This window comes from Aspergillus alliaceus (assembly GCF_009176365.1).
Source record: "Aspergillus alliaceus strain CBS 536.65 unplaced genomic scaffold BDW43scaffold_14, whole genome shotgun sequence".
In the NCBI taxonomy this organism is placed as follows: domain Eukaryota; kingdom Fungi; phylum Ascomycota; class Eurotiomycetes; order Eurotiales; family Aspergillaceae; genus Aspergillus; species Aspergillus alliaceus.
Window position 1 is genome coordinate 378,917 of NW_022474697.1, and position 25,840 is coordinate 404,756.

The window sequence follows — 25,840 nt, forward strand, 5'->3', positions numbered from 1 at the left end:
AATGTACAATACGAGTAATGGTAGAAAAACCCTTTTTTCAAGTTCAGCTCATTATTAATGGATAGAGTCGTACTCCTGCTAACGATGGGCGAAAAGGCAACAACTCATAAAGAAATATCTTGTATGCCTACGTAAACAGAATAGATATATCACGTCCACTATGAGAAACCATCTAAGACACTACATATTACAGTTCCGACGTAACATTTGAGAATTCGCCCTTCTCCAGCTTCGTCTTCCAGAAGATCGGGTTCATGTCGTCGAAGCCATGATGCACCCATCCTTCTTCCTTGACGTGGTACAGGTTGATGAAACCACCCGAGTAGGCGTCACGGTGCATAGCAGCCAGAATACTTCTCCGGCCGAGCTCAAGGGCCTCCTCCTCGGTCAAGTCGTACCGGTAGTTGGCATCCAGCACACCGTAGGCGAATGTCTGACCAGATCCAACACAGAAAAGGTTGCCCGGAAGGCGGGTACCGTCTGAGTCAATGTAATAAAGAGCGGGTCCTTCTTGAGGGGTCATCTACAGATTGAAAACGTATTAGCCCGGATTTTGCCCTAGGGGGATCCTACTGGAACTTGACGGTTCACATACTCCTGCCAACATTGTTCCCATGCTCAGACCGTATCCCTTGTAGGCGTATGTCAGGTTGGCGAGAATCTTCGAAGCAGCTGCAACAGTGATGCGGCGCTTGTGACGGATTTCTATTCATTATTAGTATCAACGCCATCTCATCTCGAGAAGAAGAGAGGAATGCCAAGACAGCTTACCATGAAGTGTGCACTGCTGACTCAAATATCTGAGCCAGTATTGACAATCCTATAAAACCGATCATCAGCGCATTGTCCCAAATCGCATCAAAAAGAAATATAAAGCGCCGTTCATCATCCTAAACATACCGCAGCACCTCCAGCCATAGTACCTAGGAGACCGGGAGTCGGAGCATTGTTCGGCTTATCCTCACCCCGACTCAACCGCGAGACAGGAATAACCTTCTTCACTGTCTGACTAGCAATCCAATTTCCAGCAGTGGCTCGAGAGTCTGTCGCGACAATCTATAGTGTTGTTTGTTAGCGGAATACGAGGGGGACCAGCTAATTGAACGGCGTACAATTCCGCCCTGGAATCGGAAAGCTAGTGTCGTCGTTCCGTGGGCAAGTTTAATGGGACAGCTTGGGTTCGAGTGATCATCGGTCATAGCACGGAGCCATGATCTTGACTAGGTAAAGAAGTTGAGTTAGCTAGGGTCTCTGCTTATCCGGTATAATATCCCGGCGCTCTAGCGTTGGGTAGGTAATTTGTAGCATTGCTGCTACGCTGGGCCCAGCGCTGAAGTCACACATAACCTTCATTGGGTGGTAGCTCACGTTGTCAACTGGAGGAAGGTTGAATTTCAGTGAGAGGGGAGGAAGACTCTCTGTGAGGTCATGTTGCTCTTGTTCGGAGTAGAACTCATTCTGGTGGACCGAACGGCTATATTGGGCAACCAACTTATCCATGATGGGCGGCTGTCTAATTCGGAATGTTGGAAAGGATAAGAGCAAGCCGTAGTTGATATACAAGCGTAGAGGGAGAAGGGTTGGGATGGAGGAGGTTGAGGTTTCTGGGCGGGAGAGCGAGAGAGCTTCCCAGATGATGCTGTAGCTCCGCGTCACGCTGGCCGCCTGCGGTCACGTGGGTCGCTTACTTCCACCTTATCGTTCTTATCAATGCCTTCATACTCTGTCCATCTATCATACTGTCTCAAAAGAATAAATCCTTTCTCTGTTTAATTGATCCGAAAAATAACCAGTGCTTACAGTCGCATACTAATTATACATAATAATGGAAAATAACAGCAAAGAGGATAAACAAACACAAAGATACAACTATCGACCGGCTTAATATGGAACAGCCACTGCTTGAGGAATGCCCAAGGCGGCTTGGGGCTGCTCCTGAAGCTTTTCCCGAGCAGATCTTACTTCAGCCAGAATAGAACCATCGTTATCATCTACAGCCTGTGTCACCTCCGTTCCTTCGGTCAGTTCAGTGGAGGGCTCGTCAAAGTGCCTGGTCGGATCTGTAATGGACTCATGAATGCTTTTATTGGAGATGTTTTCAGTGGCCTGATCAGGTGTGTCTGTGACAGGTTCGTCGAAGCCTCTGGCTGCAATGACGGACTCAACCTGTTCCTTTGTACCAGGAATGGTTTGACTAGTGTCAAGAACTCCAGATGTATATCCAGTAACACCGGAAGCTCCTCTATCCACGCCCCTCGCCACCTCTGTACTAGATTCTCCTAGGTTTTCTGCTCCAGTGACAGGGTCAACCCGTTGCTTAGTTCCAGGGATGTAAGAGATGGCATCGCTGGGCCCACCATGAGTACCATGTGTGCCTCTGACTGGCTCTGCAACGGGCTCTTGGAGCTCATGAGTTTCGGTGGTAGGTTCAACCGCTTCCTGAGTTCCAGGGATATACGCACCAGTGTTGGGAGCCCCAGATGCATAGTCATGGGTGTCTTGAGCGTCAGGGGGATATCCACCAGCATAACGGGCCTCGGAGACAGACCCGGTAACATCCCTAGCTGAGTCGGACATAACAGCGCCGTCTTCTTCGTATTCACCAGCAGTTATTGCCTGGCTTTCCCGAGCCGCACGAGCTGGAAGGAGTGTGCTATCATGCATCTGCCCGGCCGAGGTCGGGATAGGCACGGTAGTACTCTCCCAGGAGCGGAGGTCTCTCTCAGCATCCATGATAATTTGACTCGCCATATCGCCCCGGTCATAGTCTTGCCGGGGTTCTCCTGGGACAACAGGAGAGTCATCAAGGATACCAAGGAGGCGACGGGCATGGCGGGCGAGCAGAATGTGCTTCTCGCCTCGCTCGATAACTGCCGCCAAATGAATATCGAAAGCCTCCTTGAGCTTGGACCTGGTCTATTGGGAGCGTTAGCACATGCCTCAGTTTGCACAAATGACTAGCGTGGGGCACAAACCATGTTGGTCAACTGGGCCTCGGCGACCAAACTCTGCGCTTCCGCTCTCACAAGTTCCTGTTCTAGAGTCTCTAACTTAATGCTTTCGGGATCCTTGATCTTGAGCTTCGCGATATCGTCCGCAATCTTGGCTCGATGATTGCGCGACGGTTGAACTGAACTCTCCGTTTCGCGAATGTGTTTGAGAACAGTACGGTACTCCTCCAGGTAGGCCGCGAAGAGTTCCTCTTGATCGCCCATCTCAGCCAGCAACACACCCAGTTTATCAGTGATGTCCGAGACAGCGTCGTCTTCCGTGGCTTCACCCCAGTCGGAGAGGTCTTTCGCGATAGACACGCGCTGTCGACCGGCCTTCTCGTAAGCAGCAATGGCCGCGTTTTCGTTCTTGATCAGGCGATTCATTCTCTTGCTCAGTTCGGGCTGCTGCGTACCACGCAGCGTGGAGATACTAAAGCGGTTCCGCGAAGGAACCGAATTCCTTCTTCGAACGGATATGTTTCGATTCCTAGCTCATGTTAGCCCAGGATTCAATTCCCACGATCTGGGTTTCGTACATAATTGCGGGTGAAGTAAGTCACAAAACCTCGAGGTTATTGATGCCCAGCACGATAGTTCCTCAAATGTGGCGACAACTAGATTCGTCGAGCTACTGATAAAATATAGTGCTTAAAGATTGCGCCTTCCTCGTTTGGACCAATATAGCTTAACAAATGATATACACGATATAGGTTCACTGATCAGCACTGGGAGTAAGCTAGAATTATGTTGTAGTTGGACTGATTGAAGGTGTATTGCAGGACATGCTTCCACTTATGATAACACCCAACGGTGGTGTTTATTGGAACTGACGTCATGCGGGATAGACGGAAGCTTTTGAAGTCATTCTGTCCGCTTGCAGTGAATGCAATGTTATGAAGAAACCTGTACCGTGGGTGGGAGATGCGCTTTGTTTGGCGTCCAGTTCTCTTCAAGCTTATCTGATGGATGGGTCGGGATGAAGTCATCCTATCTCACTTTATACCATACCACATAACACGGATATACCCACCGACTCCCTAACAAGAAACAATCTGCATTCGAATCTGTTTAACAAAAGGGATAGAAAGATGGAAAAAGCATAGAAAGTAGAAAATCTTACAATAAAAGAATAAAACGCTTCCTCACCAAAACAACCACAGCCCAACCCGAGAATTCCCTAACCAAACCCTAACTCCAAAATAATAATCATAGAATCAACCACCAACGACCCCCATAACTCACATCCCAGATTCCCCAATTCACCTCCTAATATACTCCACTTCCTCCTCCCACACAGGCCTCCTGTCTCTCACCCTCCGTACCTCAGGCTCGATATACTCCACACACCGACGCTCAGGCAACGACTCCCGACTCCCAAACCACCACCCTTTCCGCCTCGGCGCCAGACCGAGCGATTCTTCCAAAGTACGCACTCTCCTCCTCGACACGGTAGTATACGACGGTCGCGGAGATTCGCAGTGGTGAGAATGCGAATGAGAACGTGGCGCATGGCGTGGAGGACAGACGATCGTTGAGTTGTGACTCGAGCTGTTGCTGCTGCTGCTGCTGCTGCTGCTGCTGCTGTCGCTGCTACTACTGCTGTATCTGCGACGACGGTGAGACGGGGGTGGGATTGAGACACGCATAGGCGGGTTTCTGTATTCGATGATGCGGATGCAGGGGCCTTTGCCTTCGTCGACTTCGAGGAAGCACATGGTTGTCTTTTCTTTTCCTTTCCTTTTTTCTAGGATACTGCAGTCAAGGTGGGTTGTAGTACTATGTATGGTTGAAACTGAGCGTAAATATGTGTTTTGCAACGTTGACTCGAAGATATTGACTTTTTATGCCCTGTTCTGGGTCTCGGTATAGGTTGTGTTGGGTAGATGCTAGTGAGGGCATAGAGAAACATCGATATAGAAACCATGTAAATTAAATTAGTCCGTTTATCTGCCTAGTTAGTATCTATTCTTTATACCCCAGTACATGGGGGATACTGTTTCTTGGTCGAGTCATCTATGCTCAGTCCACTGATATTGGGAATCACTTGATCAGGGCTTGTCATGTGGATGATCGGATCTGATGACTTACTCATTCATCACTGTCTATGTCCGTGTAGGACAGAGATATATGTATACAGCAGGACAGGTAGTAAAGGAGAGATATTTCATGGATGATTAAAAATAGATGGTCGTTCTGGCGCGTGACTAATAGTAGTAGACCTTCAACTGTGTTTTTGGTGGTTGGTACGGATAGTATATATATTTGTATGGGCAAAGCCGCGGGTTGCTATTGCGAAGGCAATAGGCCGCTTTCATAGCCTCATTTCTCTTTTTCACTTTTTCTTTTCTTTTCTTTCTTTTGCTGCTTGTTTGTGATACCCATCTAGTCGGAGTTTATTAGTTCGTGCTATTTGTTATATCTTTTGAAATTGCTTATATTTTTACAGGCGTTCTTGCCAGTTTGTTCATGAGTACATTACATTCTATATCACCTGGTACTACTGGTCATTTAAATATGTACATATCTATCCACCGAGGCCTGAATTGTGCATTTGACAATTGTATATATAAGTCTAGCATCTGTGTATAAGCAGGATAACTCCAGCTAGTATTGATAGCCACTTCATCAATACATAGACATAAGCGTAGCTTGCGTGCAAGCCACAGTCCAGCACCGGATGGAGTTCAACGCTGCCTTTGTCCAGAATAGATAAATGTAAATTGGAGCCTTCAAATACATTAACCGTTTGTGTTAAAGCGCAAGGAAGTCTCGTAATAATGGCTAGCTTTGACAAGGTCGAGGTAGCTCAAGTACTATGTATCCCAGCGACTGACGGTGTGCTCGTTGCGCTGGAGAATTGTCTATTTAAGTAAGAATCCTTAGAGAAACCCTAAGAGCTCTTATAGTATAACTTGAACATAGGTATCACTAGAACACCCTATTGCAAAGGTTATATATAGTCTCATTCCTACAGCAGAGAATATCCCTGCCCCAGCACGTTGTTCAATCCTATTTCCCAATCGTCCCAATCTCTAACCCAACTGCTGCCAATAGCTCCGGGATTTTCTTCACAGCTGTCCTGCCCCATTCTTTGACCTGGTTATCCAAATCATCCTAGTTTACTAGATAAGGAGTCTTCTTATTCTTCACATCCTTCGCTCCCAGCGTCCACCCCTTTCCCAAACGTTCATGATTCCACCTAGCATGTTCCCATTCCGCGAGCTTCTCAACCTCACATTCCGTCAGTGGGCGCACACGAACATTACTATACCTAACCGACTTCTTTCGAATCTCACACCCAATAGACCTCAGCTTCGCCGAAATATCGTCAGCCTGCTGGCGATTGGAATCCTTCAATTCCTCCGGAAGTCTATCCCACGGCGCCATATTAGTCTCAAGCTCACTCTGTTGCTATCTCCGATAGTTGTCATGTATGGTTCTGGCGATCCCATCCCGATAAGAAGACTCAAGCTCCTCAGACCGTGGTATCAGAAACGTGAAAATCGTCAAAGGGTCCTGCGGTAGCGCAAACAAGCAATCTGATGACTTCCAATCTTCATCATCCAGAACCTCATCCGCTTTCCCCCCACTGCCGGAAAGAAGATATACGCCAACCCCCAACGCCAGCGCCATTTGGTACTCGAAGCCGGAAACATTGTCCCCACCGATTCCGAGAACTTTCACTTCCGAGGGATGGATCCCGGATTTGAAGATATCGGACCATTTCTGGAGGGGTTGTAGCGCGGAGAATTCCATGCTGTTCACTGTTCGGATCTCGTAGTGTTCTTTGTCTACGTGGATCCCCTGAGGGATATTGCGTGGTAGGTATCCGATCAGTGTGATGCTGCGGGATAGAGTATCGTTGTTGTCGATGACGTCGGCTATGGTCTTGCTTATACCTTGTCGGATTCCGTCGCAGATAATTGTGCCTTTGAAGTTGCTGAGGAATGGTGTGATTACTTTGGCGTACTGGTTTTCTAGGTCTGTGTCTGCAGTGGGGTCACAGTTCGAGCCTGAGATTACCACTACAGGTTGAGTAATTGGCTTATATCCGAATGGGGCAGTGGGCATTTCGCCAGCCTTTGCCGTCGAGCTCAGTTCTAACAGAGTCAATGGGATTTCAAGATGTGGTGGGCCGCCTCTGGCATGCTCTAGCTTTCTCACGGACTCGGCTGCTTGATCGATGGCGTGCGTGGTGTAGCTGAGTTCAACGGCTTTGCAGTACGCCGTCAGGCTGAGATCCTGCTCGCCAAGTAGAAGGTGGAAGAAACCTGCGTTGTAGAAAGCCCAGGGCAGGTTTATCTTGACGTCGATCTGCTGCCGGGAGAGCTGGATGGCATTGTGGATGATTGGTCTCAGATAATCCACGACTGAGAAGTTTTTGTGAAAATCTATTTCAAGGCTAAGGAAGCCTCTTAGCACACTGGGGCTGGATGGCTCTATGGAAAACGCGTGACTGTAGCATTTTCTAGCCTCTGAATCCCTTCCCTGACGTTCGTATGTAGCTGCAAGAGCAGTATAAGGCTCTACATCGGATGCGGATGTCTCAACAGCACTCTGCAAGTAATGCTGCCCTTCGAGAAATTCACGACCCTTAGGATTATCACACCGCAGTAGACAAATCAAGGAGCCGAGACGTAGAAGAACGGCTGGGTTCTTGGAGGCTTTCTGCTTGTCGAGCAGTTGGATAGCAGTAGCCCAGTCTTCCTTCTTGTCAAGCTCCAGAGCCAAGGAGCCGATCTTGAAAGACAATTCAACCTTCTCGCGATCCGAAACGGCGGCTGTATCGAGCACAAACCTAAGTAGCTCAATCTTTTCCCGGATCTGGGAAGGACTCATGTAAGTCCCATAACTAACAGAGTACTGTCGCAAACCGTTCCGAATACGCGAAAACATATCATCTGCATCCTCCAGAAGCGCCGCAACGCAGAACGTCTCCCGTTGGTATCTCACAGGCATCTCAAAATCAGGTTTATACGCGTATTCATAGGACACATCGGCCCAGGCATGTTCCAGCAATGTCCGGATCTGGATCTCCGCCCGGAGATTCTCCATATTGCACAGGTCCTCACAAGTAGATCCCAAGTCCTCCGGTGCAAATCTGACAATGTAATGCACAGACCTGTAGCCGAACTCCCCAGGTTTCAAACGGCTCGTGTGATCCGCGAAATTCTTCGCATCGGTATTGTAGCGCTCCTCGATCAGCTGGCTCACTGCCTTGGCTTCATCCGTTGTATGCGTTATGATCCGCCCTCCGCATAGATCAGTGAACTCACCACAAGGATTCTCGTGCGGTTTTCGAAAGATTTTCTCCGCGAAACTGGGGACGGACTTTGCCCGGGTTTGCACGATTGCGTGTGGCGCAACGTCGATTATCAGCGTTTGGAGCTCCCCGTGCAAGAACTCTGAGAGCTTTACATACTTTGGGTAGTGGTCCGTCGCGTACTGAGTTATCTGAGTAGATGCGGTTTTGTCTAGCTTTGGCATCTTGCGTTTGCTCTGGTTCCGCCTCTGGGATGTGAGTGTATGTTGGCGATTGCTTGTATACTATTGATCATGTGGGCTAGATCTACGCTCTTGTAGTCGCCTGAGGCATCACCTGGTGGTTTTGATACCACAGCAGTAAAACTGAGCAAACGTCATAGCTGGATCTGGAACAATTTTGTAGCAGCCAGTGACAGTAGCGAGGAGTCATACGACACAAAAGTTGGCGTTAGTTGAGTAGCCCTACTTCTGTATAATCTGTGGAGTATTGATAGGCCGGTCTAACACAGTAAACTCTCACAGCTGACGCATTTCAACAATGAGGTTGGCCGTGTTCCAGACCTGTGAAGGTGGGTGGCGACCGGCAACCCTCATATTCTGTGTTTTGCGAGCATAGCCGCCCAAGTTGTCATAGAGTTTTCGAAAACTTGGCTCTAGACATAGTTCCTCACTTAAACCCTCCACGATACGTACAGCATACGTATTGTTGTTGAGGGTCCCATTTAGCACCCTTGTTGCTGGTAAAAGGACCTGGAGTACTTCTTCTTTGATGGGAGATTGCGCTTGACCATCAGTAGTATTTTGTATGCGAGAGGATGCTTTGGACGCAGAAAGACTGTACAGACAATTTTGTATACAAATATTATAATGTATACGTTGTCCAGAAACTTTTGAAGTGCTGAGCTCTCAGGTGAACATCTGGATAGGAAACAGCTTACCAGCAGTTGTGATGGCAACACACATAGTCCTTTGTATTTGAGGTCGAACAAACGCAAGGAACCATACGATGAAAAGTTTCAGAGGGAGTGTTCGGAAGTCAGTGTCTCTATCACTAGAATAAATTCATATTATGTTGAAGTTTGTCGTTGGAATATCAGCCATCTCAAGGACCTCTCCATGCATGATACCATCGACATAAGCATCTCCGACGAGCGCGACGAGCGCGTATCCGGTATAAACATCAACTGGTGTATCTATCTCTCCTGGGTGAGGATATAGTGTCTTCCTTGGAGACGGCCGTAATATAAATGGAGATTTGCCTCCAAAGAGGATCACTACTTCATCCCCTGGGGCGGTCTCAGGTGGACATAGGCCTATGTATTTTTTTCTCCGATATAAAGACTCGCTGTCCGTTGCATGCTCTTCATGACAAGAGTTATGTATCTTTCCGCCAACTTCGTCATGAGTGGCTGCAGCCATGGGTATTCGGCGGGATATCTCTCAGTTGAGCCACGTATCAAACATTCAGCATACAAATGATAGTATTCCGGATGAAGACTCGGCTCCTCTTTGTCATCCAAATAGCAACCAGCAACCAATGTCCGGCCGAAGGAATGCCATAAGTTGTTTCCCATGGCATACCTCTGTCTCGGCCGTTGGAACGTGGTGTCAACCTATAGTTTTCGTGCCATCTGATCACCAAGCTGATTTGAGGGACGCTGTTCACATATAACGTGTACTTTGTCAAAAGCTTTGCCGTCCAAGCAAGGCAGCTCCCATCTATAGCAGTTCTTTCGTATCGCGACATCTCCCATTGGCCAAGTCCCTGCTGCTCTGAACTTGCTATTGTGTACGCTGAAATACGGCCAAAATGGCCTGTTACAGGCACACTCCCATGTCCAATCTGGTGCCCATGATGGCCAATCTGGAATGGAATTGGGCGTGCCTGCAAATGCAATGCTGTCAAGTGTCGATGGCCAGTTGTTGCTAACTTCATATTCAATGAGCATCGCCGGGATCGCAGCCAGGACATACCGTGCGTTAGCGTGCTCTTCTCGGCCAAAGTCTTCGGCGGGAGTTCCATGAGTCCAGAGTGCTTGTGTGGCAAATATCCGGTCAATATGGTTAGTATATCCGAAGGGTCGACATTCAGCTATAGTTGATAAGAGATCAAGACGAGCACAATTCTGTATCTGTTGTCGAATATTCGATATTTTGACCACGCTGGCCATCCCGTACCAACGTAACTGAAAGGGCTTTGTCATATTGCATGTTTTTGATATCAATTCCCAGTCGATAGTATTCTGACCCAGCATAAAGACGACCTCTTGGATAACCCATAGTCGATTAAACCATCGTAGCCTGTAGAATGGCCATAGTTCTGTGTCCCATGCCCTCGCTTCTTCGCCATTATCTAAAGTCGCAAGGCGTCGACTCAGATTCAGTCCTTTTAGAGTCTCTGGTGTTGCGTGGCTAAGCCATATGATTGTCATGTCGGCTCCTCTGTAGATCCTCCATATGTAGTGGAGCTGGTCGCGCTTTTCCTCCCAGTTGGCTTGGTTGATGCATATTTGGTCAATCCATACCCGTTGGGAATTGATTCGTGTTCTAGCTTAGACAGAATGTCGACTAGGCTTTGTGATACGTGGAGGACAGAAGAGTGCCCATTTGGGGAAATGACGTTGATCTCTTGATCTTGCTGCTGATGGCCCCAGGAGTAAGAGATCGCAATATAGTTGGTAGCATCATCCAGCGGAGTATGGAGGTCGTTGCACTGTAAATGACGCCCTGCCCTTTCACTCTTTGGTAAAAGGCGGACAAGCCTGATCATCCGCTCGCTTTCAAGCGGCCTATGCTGAAACATCTTGCAGGAAAGATTATCCCCGCATGGAAGGGATCTTGAAGCCTGATGGTAGAGCGGAGTTTCCCCTTGTTGCCAATTGAAATGGACGGGCAAGATCAAACTAAAAATAATATCAGTAACTCCTACAAATATGTTCCGTCTCCTTAGGGATTTGTGAACAGTTAATCGGTGATTATTAGTATGGAACGGCGCTATATTCAGTCTCCCCAAACCCATGGATCCTGGTACAAGGTGTAGTTAGTGTGTAAGGTTCAGCGTACGGGTCAAACCACAATTTCGTCAATGGTCAGATCGTTAACCCCAAATCATTAGAACTGTCTGGCCCGGTGTTCAGAGTTCATGGAGATTGACTGAATCAGTATGGTTCCTTCAACCGGTTCCTACCTTCAGAGGCTGTTGTTGACTTGCCTTAACACAAATAAAGACGGATGAAGTAGCTGTAAAAACTACTAAGTAGGCAGCGATGGAAGGCGGAGGTGGTTGTCATGTGAGTAGTCCATACAAGGCTTATAACTTTGAGCACTACTAAGGGTTGTAGAAGACGGCATTTGTGAGGTACAGCATTCGTACCCGGCTATTTCAGAGTTCACTGAAGAAATCTCGAGAAGGAAAAGAGACACTAGCAGTGCTGTTGTCGCAAGTGCTGTTTTATTTATTAACCCTAAGAGACCCTATCTTTGGCATCGTAAAATTCAATAGTCGTCATGATCCTATCGTCTATTATACAGTACAATGTATCCAGCCAAACGCCGACCGATGTAGAATATGTAAAATACACAGCGTAGAAGTTGAGGTTAATGAGCAATTCAAATCATACCTCCGGTCCGGTATCAGCATCAGCCATTTCCTTGTCCTGAGGTTCTTGGGTATCTCCAGTGTCCTGCTGTTGACTGGTATTATGTCCTTCCATCTCATTCTGGCCTATCCCATTGGATTCGATCCCATTTGTCACGATGCCGTTGGTTTCTGGTGGAGTCTCTTTCTCAGCGGCTTCATTCTCCCCAACTTCTTCGACCTCCTCGTACACCCGCACGGTCCCGTCGATTCCACAGCTCACCATTAATCGCTTGTCGCCCAGCGTACAAGTATCAACACCTAATACCACGCCTGAATGGCCTTCAATCCGTTGCAGGGCCTTTTTGCTCACTACATCCCAGCACAGAACAGCCCCATCCTCGCTCCCGCTCACAGCAAATGCATGGGGTGGTGCTCCCCGCACGCCGAATGTGCCAAATCCACCCGACAGGCTGTATTTTCGGTTGACGTGACCCTGGTAAGTCTTGATGCAGCGCCCTTCAACGTAGTTCCAAAGCCGTACGCAGTCGTCCAGCGACCAGGCTAGGACAAACTTGCCATTGGGTGAAAACTTGACCGATGTGACTGGGGGGTTGTCCTCGTGGACCAGCGTTCGCAGACACTGGCCCGTCGCCGTATCCCAGATTCGAATCAGGCCATCCGTTGCGCATGATACGACTAGGGTGCCATCCCAGACGACGTCGATCCCGCCGACTGGATCGGAGTGTGCGGGGAGGGACCGCATTACGGTAGCGGAGCGCACATCCCAGAGAAATACTGCTTCATCGTAAGAACCGCTGACAAGCATGTTGCCTTTTGGCGAGAAAGCAATCTGGTAGACGTAGTTATGATGGCCAACAAAAGGGATTGGATGTGCTTTGCCCTATATAACACGTAACACTTAGCGGGGAATTAGCACAAGGAAGAGGCGGAAGAAATACCGTCAACACATTCCACAGACGGATGGTCTTGTCATCCGACCCAGAAGCGATGGTAGCGCCGTCCGGACTCCAAGAGAGAGTTGAAATGCCTGCCAAATGGCCCTCGAATGTATGAACGAGCCTTCCGGTCAACGTATCCCACACCTTGACAGCTCCGTCGGCACCTAGAAGCGATCAGCAGCCAAACAAGGTAACATACAATGCAATTCGACACCCACCTCCGCTGGCAATCATGGACGAATCCGGCGAAAACCGCACAGTGGAAACTCCCCGCAAGTGACCTCGTAACAGAAACTTTTGTTCATAATTGATCTTGTCCGGTTTTGGCGGCGGCGGCGGCGGAGGCGGAGGTACAGGCGTGGGTGACCGATCTGAGTATGGTTGATCGGGCTCTACATCTCCTTCTCTAGGGGTTTCATTGTCGCCCCCGTCGCCGTCTACTTCCTCGTCTTGGTAGTGTTCCGATGAGGGCCCCGCGCTAACTTCGGAGGGCGATGAGCTGCGGCCCCGGTTGCGGGAGCGCCAGTACACGTCAGCGTCTACCGCCAGCTCATCTGGGCTTTCGGAGCCGCTGAAACTGCGCAGGCGCGTATTTGGACGCTTTGGGGGGTATACTTTTTGTAAGGACCAACTTGCGCGACGCCGTTCTGCTTCGTCGTGCTCGGAGCCCGCGGCGAGTTCGTCGGATGAAGACTCCACGGGCGACTGGATATACCCATTTTCTCGGCTTGGGGACCTATCTAGTCGACGGCGTTTGGAGCGGTGGTTAGACCCATCCATCAGATCAGGAAATTTGAAAGAACTTAAGAGGACGCGAGAGATTGAAAAGGAAACAAGGGCGCAGGAGGAACAATCGGGCTGGATGAATCTATCGCGAAAGATGCAGAAGAATAATAACCCATAGCCAATGGGAGGCGATTATCAGAGGGCGGTGACGGTCCGGGAATGCGCTTATTGGCGTCATTGAAAATCAATACGTTTCTACCAAGTTTTAGCATTGAATTGGTCAAGAACTAGATCCCGACATGCGTCTCTATGCGTCTCGAGCTGTTTAATATCTAATAATTCATAACATTCATCCCATAATTTTCTTCCTTCCTTTCTTCCCTAATAGTGCGCCACCACACCACCATGTCAACCCATTCCACCGGCTCCTCCGAGGCCCCCTCGCAGATCCGCATCTTCACCCTCAACTGCTGGGGCCTCAAATATATTGCCAAATACCGCCACGAGCGTCTCTCAGAGATCGGTCGCCAGCTGGCCCTGGCTGACCCTGCCCCCGAAATTGTTGGACTCCAAGAATGCTGGACACAACAAGATTACGAGAGTATCCGTGAACAGACCCGTCACCTCCTCCCTTATGGCAAGTTCTACTACGGAGGGATCATGGGCGCAGGGCTCGCCATTCTCTCCCGATGGCCCATCGAAGAGAGCTCCATGTACGGGTATCCTCTCAACGGACGGCCAACGGCCTTCTTCCGTGGCGACTGGTTCGTCGGGAAGGGTGTCGCATGTGCCCGTGTACGCTTCGGTCCTGGAGTCAGTGATGTAGCCGAAGTGTTCTGCACACATCTCCACGCGCCCTACGAGAAAGAACCTAATGACTCATATATATGCCATCGGACAGCCCAGGCCTGGGAGATCGCGAAATTGATGCGCGGCGCCGCAGAGAGGGGCCACCTTGTTATCGGATTGGGCGACTTCAACATGCTGCCGTCGTCGTTCGCCCACCAGCTCATCCGCGCCCATAGCCCCGTCCAGGATGTTTGGCAGGTCGTATACCCGGACTCATCTGTGGGTGCTCCTATCGACCTAGTCGAGCAGAAACGAGGCAAACCTACCCCGTCGGCCGAGTTCAATCTTCACGTGAACGGTGCCACATGCGACGGCAAATTCAATACCTGGAGGTGGTCTGAGGAGGACCGCAAACGGCTAGAGAAAGGGGAGGACATTGTTGTAGATAAGGATGCCCCATGTCCACGCGGGAAAAGGCTGGATTATATCTTCGTTGGAGACGGTGGATATCCTCCATCCTTCCCTGCGCCTCGATGGTCTGTCCAGTCCGTCCAGATCGGCATGACACAGCGCCATCCCACGCTTCGTTGTTCGCTGAGCGACCATTTTGCTGTCGAAGCGGTTATCACCCGCTCTCCTCGTGATACCAAAGCAGACAATTCAACAGAGAATAAGCTTCACCAGTCCGTGGCTCCGAATACGGCCTTAACGCCGGACACCTACGATCGTATCATCGACATGATTCACACCTATGTCCAGCGTGAACGGTCCCAGCGGCGTTGGCGAATGGCTCACTTCATCCTCTCGATAGTCGTCTCCATTGGGTGCTTTGTTGGGGTCTGGTGGACGGGCGATTTGCCGTATGTGGCGTTTATCTTAGTTTTAGTCAGTACCCTGAGCTTCGGAGCTGGGATCTTGGATGGGTTGATTGGAGGCATGTTTATGTCAAGTGAGCTGCGCGCGCTTAAGGAATTTGAGTGGGAGGTGCAAAATGCGAAACAGCTGGCTGAGAGGAGCAGTGGGCCGGAGAAAAAGACGGGATAAGATGAGCGCTGTATGACTGTCACGGACGGACGATGAGTCGACATCAACGTCCTGTAACTTCTTTTGTATTATATCTGTGACATCTTTGCTACATATAATTACTCCAGAACGTCCTATCATTGTATAGGACACTTATCGTTCGTGCATATAGACTACGAGTCAACGATTTTATTCAGCATTCAGCAGAACTAGTACATAAACGTCATTTTCCGGTTGTTCAAAACCGGAACGCAATCCAAGCCACACTCAGCCCAAACAACCAGTGTAGAGATCACTCAGCACACTCGCGCTGACGCTCGTCGAACACCTTCAATGCCTCCTCGGCAGCCTTGACACCACTGAGAACCATGGCACCAAAGGTAGGGCCCATGCGGTTGAAGCCGTCAATTTCAGACAATTCCATACCGCCGATGATCAAACCCTTCGTGACCTCACGGGTGTTCTTGACGATAGCATCCTCGGCCGCATTCATATCTAAACCACGCATGCCGCCTAGCTTGTCAACGCTGTTCATGGACACCAATCTCTTCGCGCAGAAGGCGCCGAATGGACCATCATGGCCAGTCGTACTGATGATGATTGGGGCGTTGATGGTGTTGGGATCCATGCAGGAATGGTCGTCGTGGTGAAGGGTGACCAGCGTCCAGTTGACGACAACACCGGCAATACGGGTCTCCTTGGGGTTGCCGTTCGGGGCTGGACGGGTAATCAAGTCCTCAACAGCGGTGGCGTTAAAAAGCTTGACATTGGGGAAGGAGAGCACCTTCGACAGGAGAGTCGAGGTGAACAGGGAGGCGTGCTTGACAACAACGTAGTTTGGGTTCTCGTCTTCTTCATAGGGGACGCCCAGCTCGTTCAAGAAGACCTCTGCGGGACGGCGCATGATCATAGCAGAGAAAAGCTGGCCACCCAACCAGGCACCACCGCCTTTTACAAAGTCAGACCTGGAACGTTGAGCACAAGGCTATCATCAACTACTAACCGGGTGAGACGCTGGCCTCGACAATAGCAATCTTCAAGTCCGGACGAGCCTTGGCCAGGACGTACGCAGTGCTCAGACCGCAAGAACCGGCACCGACAATGACAATGTCGCTCTCGGCGTACTTATCCAGGTCCGCAAAGTAACGCCTGGTCATAGCACGGGAGACCTGGCTTTCGCGGATAGGCGCGAACTTGAAGTCGTCCCACTTGCCGCTGAAATGGTCGAACAGCTTGGTCTGAGAACCTCCCTCAACTGGAGCGGTCTCAGGAACCACAAGCTTACCCTTGAGGCCGGTGGGGACCACAGCGGGTTCGTACATAGCAGCGGGGGGAGACATCTTGTTCAAGTAATAATGACTGCAATTTGTTAGCCATTCCATCAACCGGGGGAACGAGGGAAGGCATGATCCTTTTCGCTGGTATTATCCAGATCAAGTTTTGGCCGTATAATCTCAGAACGGACCCAGTCCATTGACACCATGTCTCATTCGGTCAAACTCCGATGGGGAACAAGTGCCAATGGACGGGAACGAACACCGGCCCACGCCCAGACGTTACCTGAGATACCTTGATCATGAGAGTCCAGCCAAAAGTAGTCCATGACTTCCATCCTGTACCCTGGAAAGGGCCAATCGATGAGTGTATTTACATTGTTCGTTGGTTGGGTTGAACTATGAGAGATGGTTAGTTATCCCCAATCACGAAATGGTTATATCGAAGGGAGGAAGACTTGTTCAATTTCGTCCAAGGACTTTTGCTTTTGCAATTACGATGTGTGCGATGAGAGTAAGAAGAAAGATGGCGGGGGAGGGGTAGGAGGGGTTAATTTAAATAGTCAACGTGATAAAAGCCACTATACCGTATGGATCAGCGCACTCCGATTCTCTCCGTCGCTTCTCCTCCTCTTTAGCTTTGGTCGGTGAGCCGGCCAAGCAACTGGAAGTGAAATCATCATGACATAAACCGATCTTATCATTTTGTTACCAATGGGATTCATTAATCAATTCTCATTCCCTCAACTGTTGACATCCCGCAAGCCGTGATGCGATCCACTACGCAGCGGTTATCTAAAAACAGTAATTGTCCACGACTATCGAACTTGAACCCTTAGCAAATTGTTACCCCCACTCGCACCCCATAATCTTTAATCCAGTTCTTTTTCTTTCCAGCTTTCTCGACCTTCTCCGCCCTCTCCTGTAAGCCATCAAGCAAGACAGCAGCAGCAGCGACATCCCGATTGCATTGCACTTTGAGACGGAGTAAATCGCTTTTCTCTTTCTTATTCATGATAGACTCCCATTCAGCCTCCAATTGGATCCTCCAATGCGTTTCCGACACGCGGCCGGCAGGATGCACCTCTCCAATTAGGGTCGCTACCCGACCCAAATACTGACACCACCATGCCTCCTGCGCAGAGATGCACCGACTCAGTCGCCCGTGAAATATTTGGTCTGTAGGGGCCAGATCCCCCGCCCAACGCTCGTAGAGTACTAGGGCAATTAGGGCGCGTTCGATGTGTGTTAAAGTATTCACCGATGCCAGGATCCCGGTGGTTGTGCTATGCAGTGCAACGGCTGAGCGTGATTCGCGAGGCACTCTGGAGTGAGCAAAAAGTAGGTTTGCAAGCGCACCAAGCAATTGAGGGGTGAATGTAACCGGTGCGTGGCAAGACGCTATAGGCGAAGACGACGTAGGCAACGCGGATGTCAGTAGCTCTCTAATCGCATCACTGGACAGGGATGCATATGACAAGCTTGCGGCCAGGAGAGGATCTTGCGCGCGAACCTCCTGGGGCATCTGGTCGAAAAGAAAGCCCTCTCGGATACCCCCTTGGCAGAACTGAACGTGTGTAATATTCGGCAATGCGTCCATTATCACATTGACCAAGACAGCTACTGCGGGGATCTGTGATGCTCGTCGCTTCGACACACCGAATATCTTCTCATCAGAGTCAGAAACCACGTCCAGCACAGAAACAGTATTGTGAAAGTCTCCTCTACGTACCCGAAACCCATTAATGATGGGAATCGGATAAGGATCAACCTTGGACTGCTTCATGAGCACGTAGCCCCAGCCCCTGAATCCCCCTCCACAGAGGTACAAATCAAACCTCCCGAGAGCCTTCGCGGTCTCCAGCAGAAATTCGGGAACCTCAAGAGCCCGATATGCATCCTGAAAGTTCCTCGTCATTTCCTCCTTCAGCAACTTCTCTGCTTTCTTCCCCTCTCCCCTCGCCTGCTCCAACCGCTTCGTCAACGCAGCGGCCCCGTAAGGGAAACTGAACGAACCCCTTAAGCTCGTAGTAACTACCCCATCCTTCTCAACAACCCACGTAATCTGCGTACTGCCACCACCAAGATCCATTGCCAGCCCAGCTACAGAGGAAGCGCTGCTGGCGATCCCTAACGCCCCAATCCGTCCCTCATCCTCTTTAGACAGCAGAAGCACCTCCCACCCCGTCCGCTCCTTGATCCGATTGCGAAGCTCCTCAGAATTCGGTGCCGTCCGCGTCGCCTCCGTAGCAAGCACGTTGATATTCGCCGCAGGGACCCCAAAATCCTCACACGTAACCTGAAATCGGACCAAGCGGTCCACCACCTGATTGATAATGACCTGAGGGATTGGACCTCGTGACCCAGAGGAAAACTGTGCATCGTAAAGAGAAATCGCAGCCCGGTCCTGGTAAATCGTGGGCATTGTCCGAGCTGTAGGCGGCGACGTGTCGGTGATAGAGAAGCGGATTCCATTACTTAGTGGTGTTAATATATACTTCTGGATCTTATCGAGACGGAGGAAGAATTGCTGCGTTTACCTCCCCATATCTACTATCCCGTGGAGATTGGCCATGTTGGCTGTATATATTGTCTACTTTCAAAGTTAGTTGTGATGTGAACTCGGGAGGGAGGTACGTACATGCGTTTCTGGATAGCTTTCTTTTAGTTGTTGCTGATGATGTGCTACTTGGCACTATATCTACTGTCGAAGCTATTCAAATGTTCCTTGCTAGCACGGGGTCTAGAGCGGGAAGGAAGTACAGGTCTATCGTAGGAGGGGTAGATCAAGGATAAGCTAAGTTGTTTTACGAAGTGGAACTGATTGAATTGTTACCCCTCCATGTACTTACTCGTATACTCTCTGTACATCAGCACCCGCGAAATACTATACACGTCTAGTCCAAAAAAAAAGTGTTTAGATGACATGTAACTGCTAAGCATGAATATAAAGGGCTATAAAAATATTTTTGTTTCATCCGTTTAACATCTTAACAGTCGTTATCGAATCCATAATTCAAAAGGTTCACATCCCATTCGTTATATCATGAGCAATCATTTCCAGCATCATTAGAGTCATGTACTGCCGCTACAGGACGAATCGGAATCCAGCGCCATAGTTTTCTTCTGCGATGCCTTCGTCTTTATTCCACCCCCGCGCCTCCCGCTCGGCCAGCGTGCCGTATTGTTTATCTAAGCGACGGTTCTCCCATACTAGAAGAGATCGCAGAGCGAGTGCAAGGACCGTGGTGAAAAACATGAAGGCTGCGCAAATAGATTGACCGCGGATGTAGCGCGGTGCGTCGCTTTTCGGGAAGACATTTGTTCCCAGGAATGGTCCACACTGGCCGATAACATTAAGGATGACAATGCCCATTCCACGTCTTGAGTCCGACCCTTGGTTATCTGATGGAAGATCAGTCAGTACTGCAATAGGGGAGACTGGAAGATGGGGAGATGGGAGGGTACTCACTTAGGACCCAGGGGAGAATGTTCGCAATCGAAGGGAAGACGCCTACAGCAGCTAGGAACACGCCGGCGTAACGAGCACCAACAGACGTGCAGGTCGCAAGGAGAACATAGCCAACAGCCCCAATCAAAGACAGACAAGCAATCATCAAGCCGCGCTGCTGTAGCCGATCGGCGACCCAGGTGGTGATGAGTGTGACTAGAAAAGAAGCAAAGTAGGGCGGCGCCGTAAGCCCTTGGGCGTTAATCGAAGTGAAACCCATGTCCTTCAAGATTGTGGGAAGGAAGACGGGGAGGGAAGAAAAGCTAACATTGCAGCTGAAGTACATCAGCTGGGTCACAATGTCAGTCAGCTGTGGTGCGCCACGGTACTCAAGTGCCACGGATTCAGAACCAACATACCGCAGTCATCCATGCCTTGACATCTAGAAGTGTCTGGCCCAAGCCTTTCCAATCGATTTTAGTAGACCGTTCGCGTTCGCCATTCTGCCGAAGACTTCTTGCTCGAGCAACCTCTTTTTCTTCCTCGGTCAAGAACCGAGCGGACGAAGGGCTATCGGGCAAGAATCGCCAGGCCAGGATGGCAGCTAGTAAGGATGGGCTTCCTTCCACAAGAAACAACAACCTCCAGTTTGCTAATTTAGAGTGTCCGGAGGTAATCCCGTACGCAAGAGCTCCCGCAAATGTGTTTGCCAGAGGCGCGGCCGATACGAACAGACCACAGCGGAAGCCGAGTTCACGGCGGCGATAGAAGAAAGACAATAAATAAGGAGTTCCGGGGCCAAATGCAGCTTCGGACATACCAAGAAGGAACCGCAAAGCCATTAGTCCTTCCCAGTTCTGAACCGCGGCTTGACAGGTAGCCACAATGCCCCTTATGGAGGGTTAGAACAGGCTGAGCGCTACGATGAAAGAGGAATACCGGGGACTTACCAGGACAGAACAGTGATAGCCGCCCATTGGTGAGGCGGCATGATCTTCCACATGAATGCCGCAAATTCGAACACGACATATGCGATATAGAAGATCGTCAAGAGCCACGAATACCGATTTCCGGTCAGATTCAAATCCTCATCCATTCCTGCGATCTTTGCATTTCTTCGGTACTAGTCAGTTTTGTAATATTGGAGTCATAGGACAGCGCTCACGTACCCAATATTACTTCTATCAAGAAGAGAAAGAAGATCTGTTGGTGCGTTGTTAGGCACGCGTTGGAAATAAACGTCGGCTTAGGCGACTACGAGGAACGCGAGGACGCACATAGAAATCCCATGAGAGTGGGAACCCTAACATCCAACTTCCTTAATATACGCGCCTCAACGGTAGGATCAATGTTCACTACCGTTGGAGGGATTTGGGGAAGAGCAGTTTGCACGTCATCGTCGTAAGTCGGCTGCTGCTTTTCAGAGTCATACATAATGGGAGCCTCATGTATCTCGTCATCCAGCGGGCGGTTGCCGGAAGGGTCTTTCTTTCCGAAGAATCCCATGGGTGACGTTGGGATGCGAAGGCGAAAGAGGGGCGAGTAGAAGAATGGACAGTAGCTTACGGAACTGAAAGAGTGTGGAAGAGCGACAGTTTTCTTTTATAGGTGCGATCATGTCGGAGAATTTTCCTAGCGAGCAAAGCCATTATTGAGTCTATTGGCAGATCAGCAAAAGTTAACCGGAAATGGCACAAGTGCCCACATGGGGAGTGACGCCATGTAGGGAAGAGAGCTGAATACCGGTGTGAAGGCAAAGTCCATTGGGTAAAGGGGGTAGGCAGTGGGGTCAATTGGCTTGTCGAGATATCTCTAGACTCTAATTGTTTCAATCACAATTGGAAACAAGATTATGCATCAAGCATGGGGAAGAGGGAAGTACGGGGGGTAAGTAGTAGGAGTAATTCGTCAATGCAGAGGAATGGAGAGGGTACCTTTCCGAGTTAGGTTTGGCGTTGGTAAAGCTTGCGCAAGGCTTGTCCGTAGCAGTTCAAAAGCACTGGAGGCGGGGGAAGAGGGGATGAGATGGCTGGAAGACAGTTCAGATTGTCGTATGTAATACGGAGTATTGATGGATGCACATATGTACACACTAGTGTCTAGTACACATACTAAATCTACTGACATGATTGACATGCTCTTCCCCGAAGTTTACACTATATTCCGGTCCTGCTAAGATTTGACCGACAATTGTAGTATGTATAGAGACTATGTTACGCTGTCAGTGGGGTATTGAGGAGGCTGGTGATCCGATGCAAGGAACACCACCATTGTATCAGACCTTAGACACATATGTTTCAGTAGTAATAGTAGTAGTAAGAGTACTACAGGTACTAAATAGCTGTACAAACACCCGCCCCGTGCTCTCTCCTACCTTTCCAATTTGAGACTAGTTGCCATCCCCACAACCTAAATCCACCATTCTGATGCCTTACAGTACAGGCGCCAAACTTGCGTTTCAGGTCTGCACCGCATCCTCAATCCATCCATCCACCGTGACCTTCCCAAGTTCTCGGCGAAAGGAACCTCAAATTTCCGCGTCGCGTTCGCAAACGCATTTGGCCGTTATCCATTCCACTGTTCCGTCCCGGCCATCTGAACCCACCAGGTGTCGGATGTACTTCCTGTCATCCATCGCATAGGGTCTGGACTCTTTTCGCAAACACATTAATCATTTCCTCCCTTATTGCGACCGCGTCTATTCACAATGGAGGATCCAGCAACCCGTGTCCCCGGGCAGTTGGTAAGTCGATCAACCAATTTAAGCCTCAATTTATTGGCCCAAGGCCCAATGTCTGATCCGATTTTGATCATTACAGTTGCCGCATATGCATCTGGTGTCGCGACATCGATACCCGCTGATGCACATGATGCCCACAGATACCGTTGTCGAGTACCTCCTTTCCGCACCTAAGGTTGTTCGTGAGGCGCAACCGATGCATTGGACCTTCCTAGATGGGCCCCAAGATGGAACTGTGATGCTCACTTGGCAGCCCCTCAACCATCTGGGGACGAACTTCGCTAGCGATGGCTACGTGTGGGCCGACGTGGAACAAGCGTTCACCTTCGAAGCTCGCGGTTACGTACGTAGACCCGATCTCTAGTTCCTTGCTCCCTGCTGCCAGGATAATGACTGACATGAGAGCGCATAAGGTGGTTGAGATGTGGCTGCACCGTAGTGGCTATCATCCGCCAAATGAATCATTAGCCATGCATTGTCGCAGACGTTATCGGTTGCTACCTTCGAAGAATCCAAATCCAAGCATGCCCCCGCCAGACCCGTCGTTATGGATCGTTCACTACTCAAGGGCGCCTCCTACCGAGCATATTCCAGCCAACAGAATCCCCGTTATCCCTCAAGTCCAGACTATGTTAGCCCAGCGCCGCTTCTTGCAGAGCCAAGGCCAGCTTGCCCGCAAGGACTTCATGTTGCACGACCGCAATAACTGGCCGACGATCAATTTTCCCCCACAGGCTCCCCCACAGGGCTTTGCGCAAGTTCCAGGAGCTTATCCGAATGCCATGGTCGGTCGTCAACCGTATTATCCCCAGCCAGGCCCAGGTGTGCCTGCTCCGGCAGCAGGAGCGCCACCTAAGGCGCCCCGCGGACATCGCGCTTCATCGGCTGCAGTCAACCCTGCCACTGCCGACTTAGCTCTGGAGGACGAAGATGTTTCTACGGGCGATATGATGGATCTCCTTACCCCACGGGAAGTGAGCAAGATGAGATACCAACAACACCATGAATGGATGGAGGAGATATTTGCTTCGCCGTATGCCATCAGTCAAATCACCCCTGTCTCTCTTGGGTTGGGGCGAAAAGGGGAGCTGGAATCCTTGACGGCGGGCTTCTTTGATGCACCTTCCGGGCCTACTAGCGGGGAATCAAAGGATGCCGGTGATTCTGCTCAGGCTACAAAGATGGAGCCTGCTAAGGCGGAGGAGTTCGCTGATCGTGTTGCTAAGAAGGTAGCGGACATGACTGCCGAGATCGAGAAGCTAAAGAAACGGCATGCGCGACGGATGGAGAAGTTTAACCGCACCTCATTGCTTAAAGATGCTGAACTTCGACTTCGGGAGGCGGCAGCAGATCCTAATGCCACAGGATCGGAAGTTTGGAGATTAGAAGGCCGCATTGAGATTCCCGCAGAAGGAGACGAGCCCCAAACACCACCTGTTTCCGAGCCAAAGGCTAAGTACAAGGTGGATGATGTGGTTAGGGAGCTAGAAACCTCGTGGAACAAGCAAATTGTGCCTGAACCAAAAGTTTCCTGTGTCCAGAAGGGAGGTCTATTAGAAAAGATTGAGCCAGAACAGAAGCCAGAAGCTCCTGCTGATACTGATATCGACATGGGCCACGCAGACAGCCATATTCTCGACCAGTTTGGTAGTCCACCGCCCGGCCCAGGTCAAGGGGCTCCAATCATTAATCCCGCACCAGCTCTACTGGCGAATGTGCCCGGTACATCAGAAGCCCCTGGTGCCAATGTTGCTGCACCGCTACAGGCAACAGTTAGCGTGCCCCAACAGGGAGCGCCTATGCCCGGTATTGACGTCGAGATGAACATGGGCGATGCCCCGTCGTCCAACACAGCTGTGGGTGAAACAGGAGATTGGGTGATGGTCAACGATGAGAAGAAGGGCCCAAGCGGCAAGCCAGCCGTTGCCGATACCTCCATACATGGAATTGAAACTCCAGGCAATGGAATACAAGGATTGACCCCCGGTAACGCAGTTGGCGACAATGGCCTTGACGGTGCCAACTTTGACTTTACTAATATGGACAGTGCGGGCGATGCACTTGCGGCGTATACCGAGCAGAATGAAGTCCTTGATCTTCCGGATCTGGAAAATTCAGCGTTTGGTGATGCATTCCACGCGTCAGATAATGAAAACACCCACCATCATGATGCGGATGATATGGCCTGAAACACATTATGTGGGTCTTGATATTTATTTATGCTGGTATACTACTATGTGGTGTTGTGGTTTTACGGTTAGCTCGGCGCCGGCTATGTTTCTGATTTACAAATGGATGAAGAAGCTGTAAAAATAAGACTTGGAACTGCAAATTTTCTGATGATCATTTAATTTGATTCTGTATCTGTAATTTTTTGCTGTGAGCTACCCGTAAGTAATGTCAAGACAGTCCATTAATCATAGCGAGCAGGGAGATGACAATACACAGATATGAATAGCATCTACAACGCCTTAGATAAAATAATAGCACCTAACACCACCACAGTAACTATGTGATTGTCTGCACTTTCACCACTCTGACTGGAAACGAGAATATGACTATTAGTGCAAATGATAATAAGTGCTCTAGAAACAGTTAGGAAATATCCCTATTGTACAAGTTGATTCCCGTCTCTGTCCTTTCCACATTGGGACTTGCCCTAATATAAGCCCATTCAATCACAGAAATGATCAATATAAGTGAATGCTCGCTGTGGCAATCTATATTTTTAACCTTCAATAATTTTACAAAGCGAGCTTAGACTCACACCTCTAGTCTGCAAGAGCCTTCCTTATAATGAGAAAGAAAAGAAGATGACTCACAAACAGCTACTTGGAGAACAGCAAAATGCATAGATCATTATCCTTCCGAGCTGGGACTGTGAACGGCCCAGGATATTAAAAGGGTCTTTTTCCCCTGGTTTCCCAGACAGAAAGTTGCAATCATTACTCGAATCTTCTCCCATCAAGATCTATTATCTCACGCTCTACCTTACTCTTTGTTAGCTATTTCCCTTGACGAAACATGGATACCCAACGCG

General features: G+C 49.6%; 9 protein-coding genes across 9 annotated transcripts; 2 read left to right on the plus strand and 7 right to left on the minus strand.

The window, feature by feature from the left end:
• Positions 1-17: 17 nt before the first annotated feature.
• pre2 (proteasome core particle subunit beta 5) lies at positions 18-1,603 on the minus strand. The gene is made up of 6 exons (XM_032050112.1): positions 1,369-1,603; positions 1,113-1,220; positions 901-1,056; positions 772-820; positions 596-705; positions 18-523 (listed from the first exon to the last, which is right to left on the minus strand). Exons 1-6 carry the CDS (start codon positions 1,498-1,500, stop codon positions 188-190), a joined length of 891 nt encoding a protein of 296 aa, XP_031901794.1. The 5' UTR covers positions 1,501-1,603; the 3' UTR covers positions 18-187.
• Positions 1,604-1,760: 157 nt separating this feature from the next.
• On the minus strand, positions 1,761-3,621 carry BDW43DRAFT_48031 (Eisosome component PIL1-domain-containing protein). Its single transcript, XM_032050113.1, has 3 exons — positions 3,530-3,621; positions 2,976-3,480; positions 1,761-2,916 (listed from the first exon to the last, which is right to left on the minus strand). Coding segments are annotated over exons 1-3 (1,542 nt in total). The 5' UTR covers positions 3,532-3,621; the 3' UTR covers positions 1,761-1,881.
• Positions 3,622-5,921: 2,300 nt separating this feature from the next.
• On the minus strand, positions 5,922-8,900 carry BDW43DRAFT_48053 (uncharacterized protein). The gene has a single exon (XM_032050114.1). It carries the CDS (start codon positions 8,478-8,480, stop codon positions 6,405-6,407), a length of 2,076 nt encoding a protein of 691 aa, XP_031901796.1. The 5' UTR covers positions 8,481-8,900; the 3' UTR covers positions 5,922-6,404.
• Positions 8,901-9,871: 971 nt separating this feature from the next.
• BDW43DRAFT_309789 (uncharacterized protein) lies at positions 9,872-10,690 on the minus strand (the record flags this gene model as incomplete). The annotated part of the gene is made up of 1 exon (XM_032046776.1): positions 9,872-10,690. The coding sequence occupies one exon, from the start codon at positions 10,688-10,690 to the stop codon at positions 9,872-9,874; it is 819 nt and encodes a 272-aa protein (XP_031901797.1).
• Positions 10,691-11,778: 1,088 nt separating this feature from the next.
• On the minus strand, positions 11,779-13,803 carry BDW43DRAFT_48102 (WD40 repeat domain-containing protein). The gene is made up of 3 exons (XM_032050117.1): positions 13,016-13,803; positions 12,798-12,961; positions 11,779-12,739 (listed from the first exon to the last, which is right to left on the minus strand). Exons 1-3 carry the CDS (start codon positions 13,575-13,577, stop codon positions 11,873-11,875), a joined length of 1,593 nt encoding a protein of 530 aa, XP_031901798.1. The 5' UTR covers positions 13,578-13,803; the 3' UTR covers positions 11,779-11,872.
• On the plus strand, positions 13,753-15,491 carry BDW43DRAFT_48094 (inositol phosphosphingolipid phospholipase). The gene has a single exon (XM_032050115.1). The coding sequence runs from the start codon at positions 13,929-13,931 to the stop codon at positions 15,354-15,356; it is 1,428 nt and encodes a 475-aa protein (XP_031901799.1). The 5' UTR covers positions 13,753-13,928; the 3' UTR covers positions 15,357-15,491.
• A 22-nt stretch (positions 15,492-15,513) lies between these two features.
• Positions 15,514-17,006, minus strand: thiA (thiamine thiazole synthase). The gene is made up of 3 exons (XM_032050116.1): positions 16,987-17,006; positions 16,339-16,675; positions 15,514-16,283 (listed from the first exon to the last, which is right to left on the minus strand). The coding sequence occupies exons 2-3, from the start codon at positions 16,673-16,675 to the stop codon at positions 15,628-15,630; spliced, it is 993 nt and encodes a 330-aa protein (XP_031901800.1). The 5' UTR covers positions 16,987-17,006; the 3' UTR covers positions 15,514-15,627.
• A 438-nt stretch (positions 17,007-17,444) lies between these two features.
• BDW43DRAFT_318611 (major facilitator superfamily domain-containing protein) lies at positions 17,445-21,566 on the minus strand (the record flags this gene model as incomplete). Its single annotated transcript, XM_032048732.1, has 7 exons — positions 17,445-19,086; positions 19,702-20,014; positions 20,082-20,409; positions 20,480-20,951; positions 21,011-21,175; positions 21,230-21,263; positions 21,338-21,566. The coding sequence occupies 7 exons, from the start codon at positions 21,564-21,566 to the stop codon at positions 17,445-17,447; spliced, it is 3,183 nt and encodes a 1,060-aa protein (XP_031901801.1).
• Positions 21,567-22,560: 994 nt separating this feature from the next.
• BDW43DRAFT_272030 (uncharacterized protein) lies at positions 22,561-25,233 on the plus strand. Its single transcript, XM_032041490.1, has 3 exons — positions 22,561-22,803; positions 22,880-23,143; positions 23,214-25,233. Exons 1-3 carry the CDS (start codon positions 22,768-22,770, stop codon positions 24,987-24,989), a joined length of 2,076 nt encoding a protein of 691 aa, XP_031901802.1. The 5' UTR covers positions 22,561-22,767; the 3' UTR covers positions 24,990-25,233.
• Positions 25,234-25,840: the final 607 nt, after the last annotated feature.

Coding starts and splice junctions, on each gene's coding strand:
- pre2 (XM_032050112.1), bottom strand. CDS start 1,500: ATGGATAAGTTGGTTGCCCAATATAGCCGTTCGGTCCACCAGAATGAG. Junction 821..900: donor CTATGGCTGGAGGTGCTGCG/GTATGTTTAGGA, acceptor TCGGTTTTATAG/GATTGTCAATACTGGCTCAG. Junction 706..771: donor TCAGCAGTGCACACTTCATG/GTAAGCTGTCTT, acceptor AATAATGAATAG/AAATCCGTCACAAGCGCCGC.
- BDW43DRAFT_48031 (XM_032050113.1), bottom strand. Junction 2,917..2,975: donor AGGCCCAGTTGACCAACATG/GTTTGTGCCCCA, acceptor CGCTCCCAATAG/ACCAGGTCCAAGCTCAAGGA.
- BDW43DRAFT_48053 (XM_032050114.1), bottom strand. CDS start 8,480: ATGCCAAAGCTAGACAAAACCGCATCTACTCAGATAACTCAGTACGCG.
- BDW43DRAFT_48102 (XM_032050117.1), bottom strand. CDS start 13,577: ATGGATGGGTCTAACCACCGCTCCAAACGCCGTCGACTAGATAGGTCC. Junction 12,962..13,015: donor GTCCATGATTGCCAGCGGAG/GTGGGTGTCGAA, acceptor GATCGCTTCTAG/GTGCCGACGGAGCTGTCAAG. Junction 12,740..12,797: donor GTCTGTGGAATGTGTTGACG/GTATTTCTTCCG, acceptor CGTGTTATATAG/GGCAAAGCACATCCAATCCC.
- BDW43DRAFT_48094 (XM_032050115.1), top strand. CDS start 13,929: ATGTCAACCCATTCCACCGGCTCCTCCGAGGCCCCCTCGCAGATCCGC.
- thiA (XM_032050116.1), bottom strand. CDS start 16,675: ATGTCTCCCCCCGCTGCTATGTACGAACCCGCTGTGGTCCCCACCGGC. Junction 16,284..16,338: donor CGAGGCCAGCGTCTCACCCG/GTTAGTAGTTGA, acceptor ACTTTGTAAAAG/GCGGTGGTGCCTGGTTGGGT.
- BDW43DRAFT_272030 (XM_032041490.1), top strand. CDS start 22,768: ATGGAGGATCCAGCAACCCGTGTCCCCGGGCAGTTG. Junction 22,804..22,879: donor CCCGTGTCCCCGGGCAGTTG/GTAAGTCGATCA, acceptor TGATCATTACAG/TTGCCGCATATGCATCTGGT. Junction 23,144..23,213: donor CCTTCGAAGCTCGCGGTTAC/GTACGTAGACCC, acceptor AGAGCGCATAAG/GTGGTTGAGATGTGGCTGCA.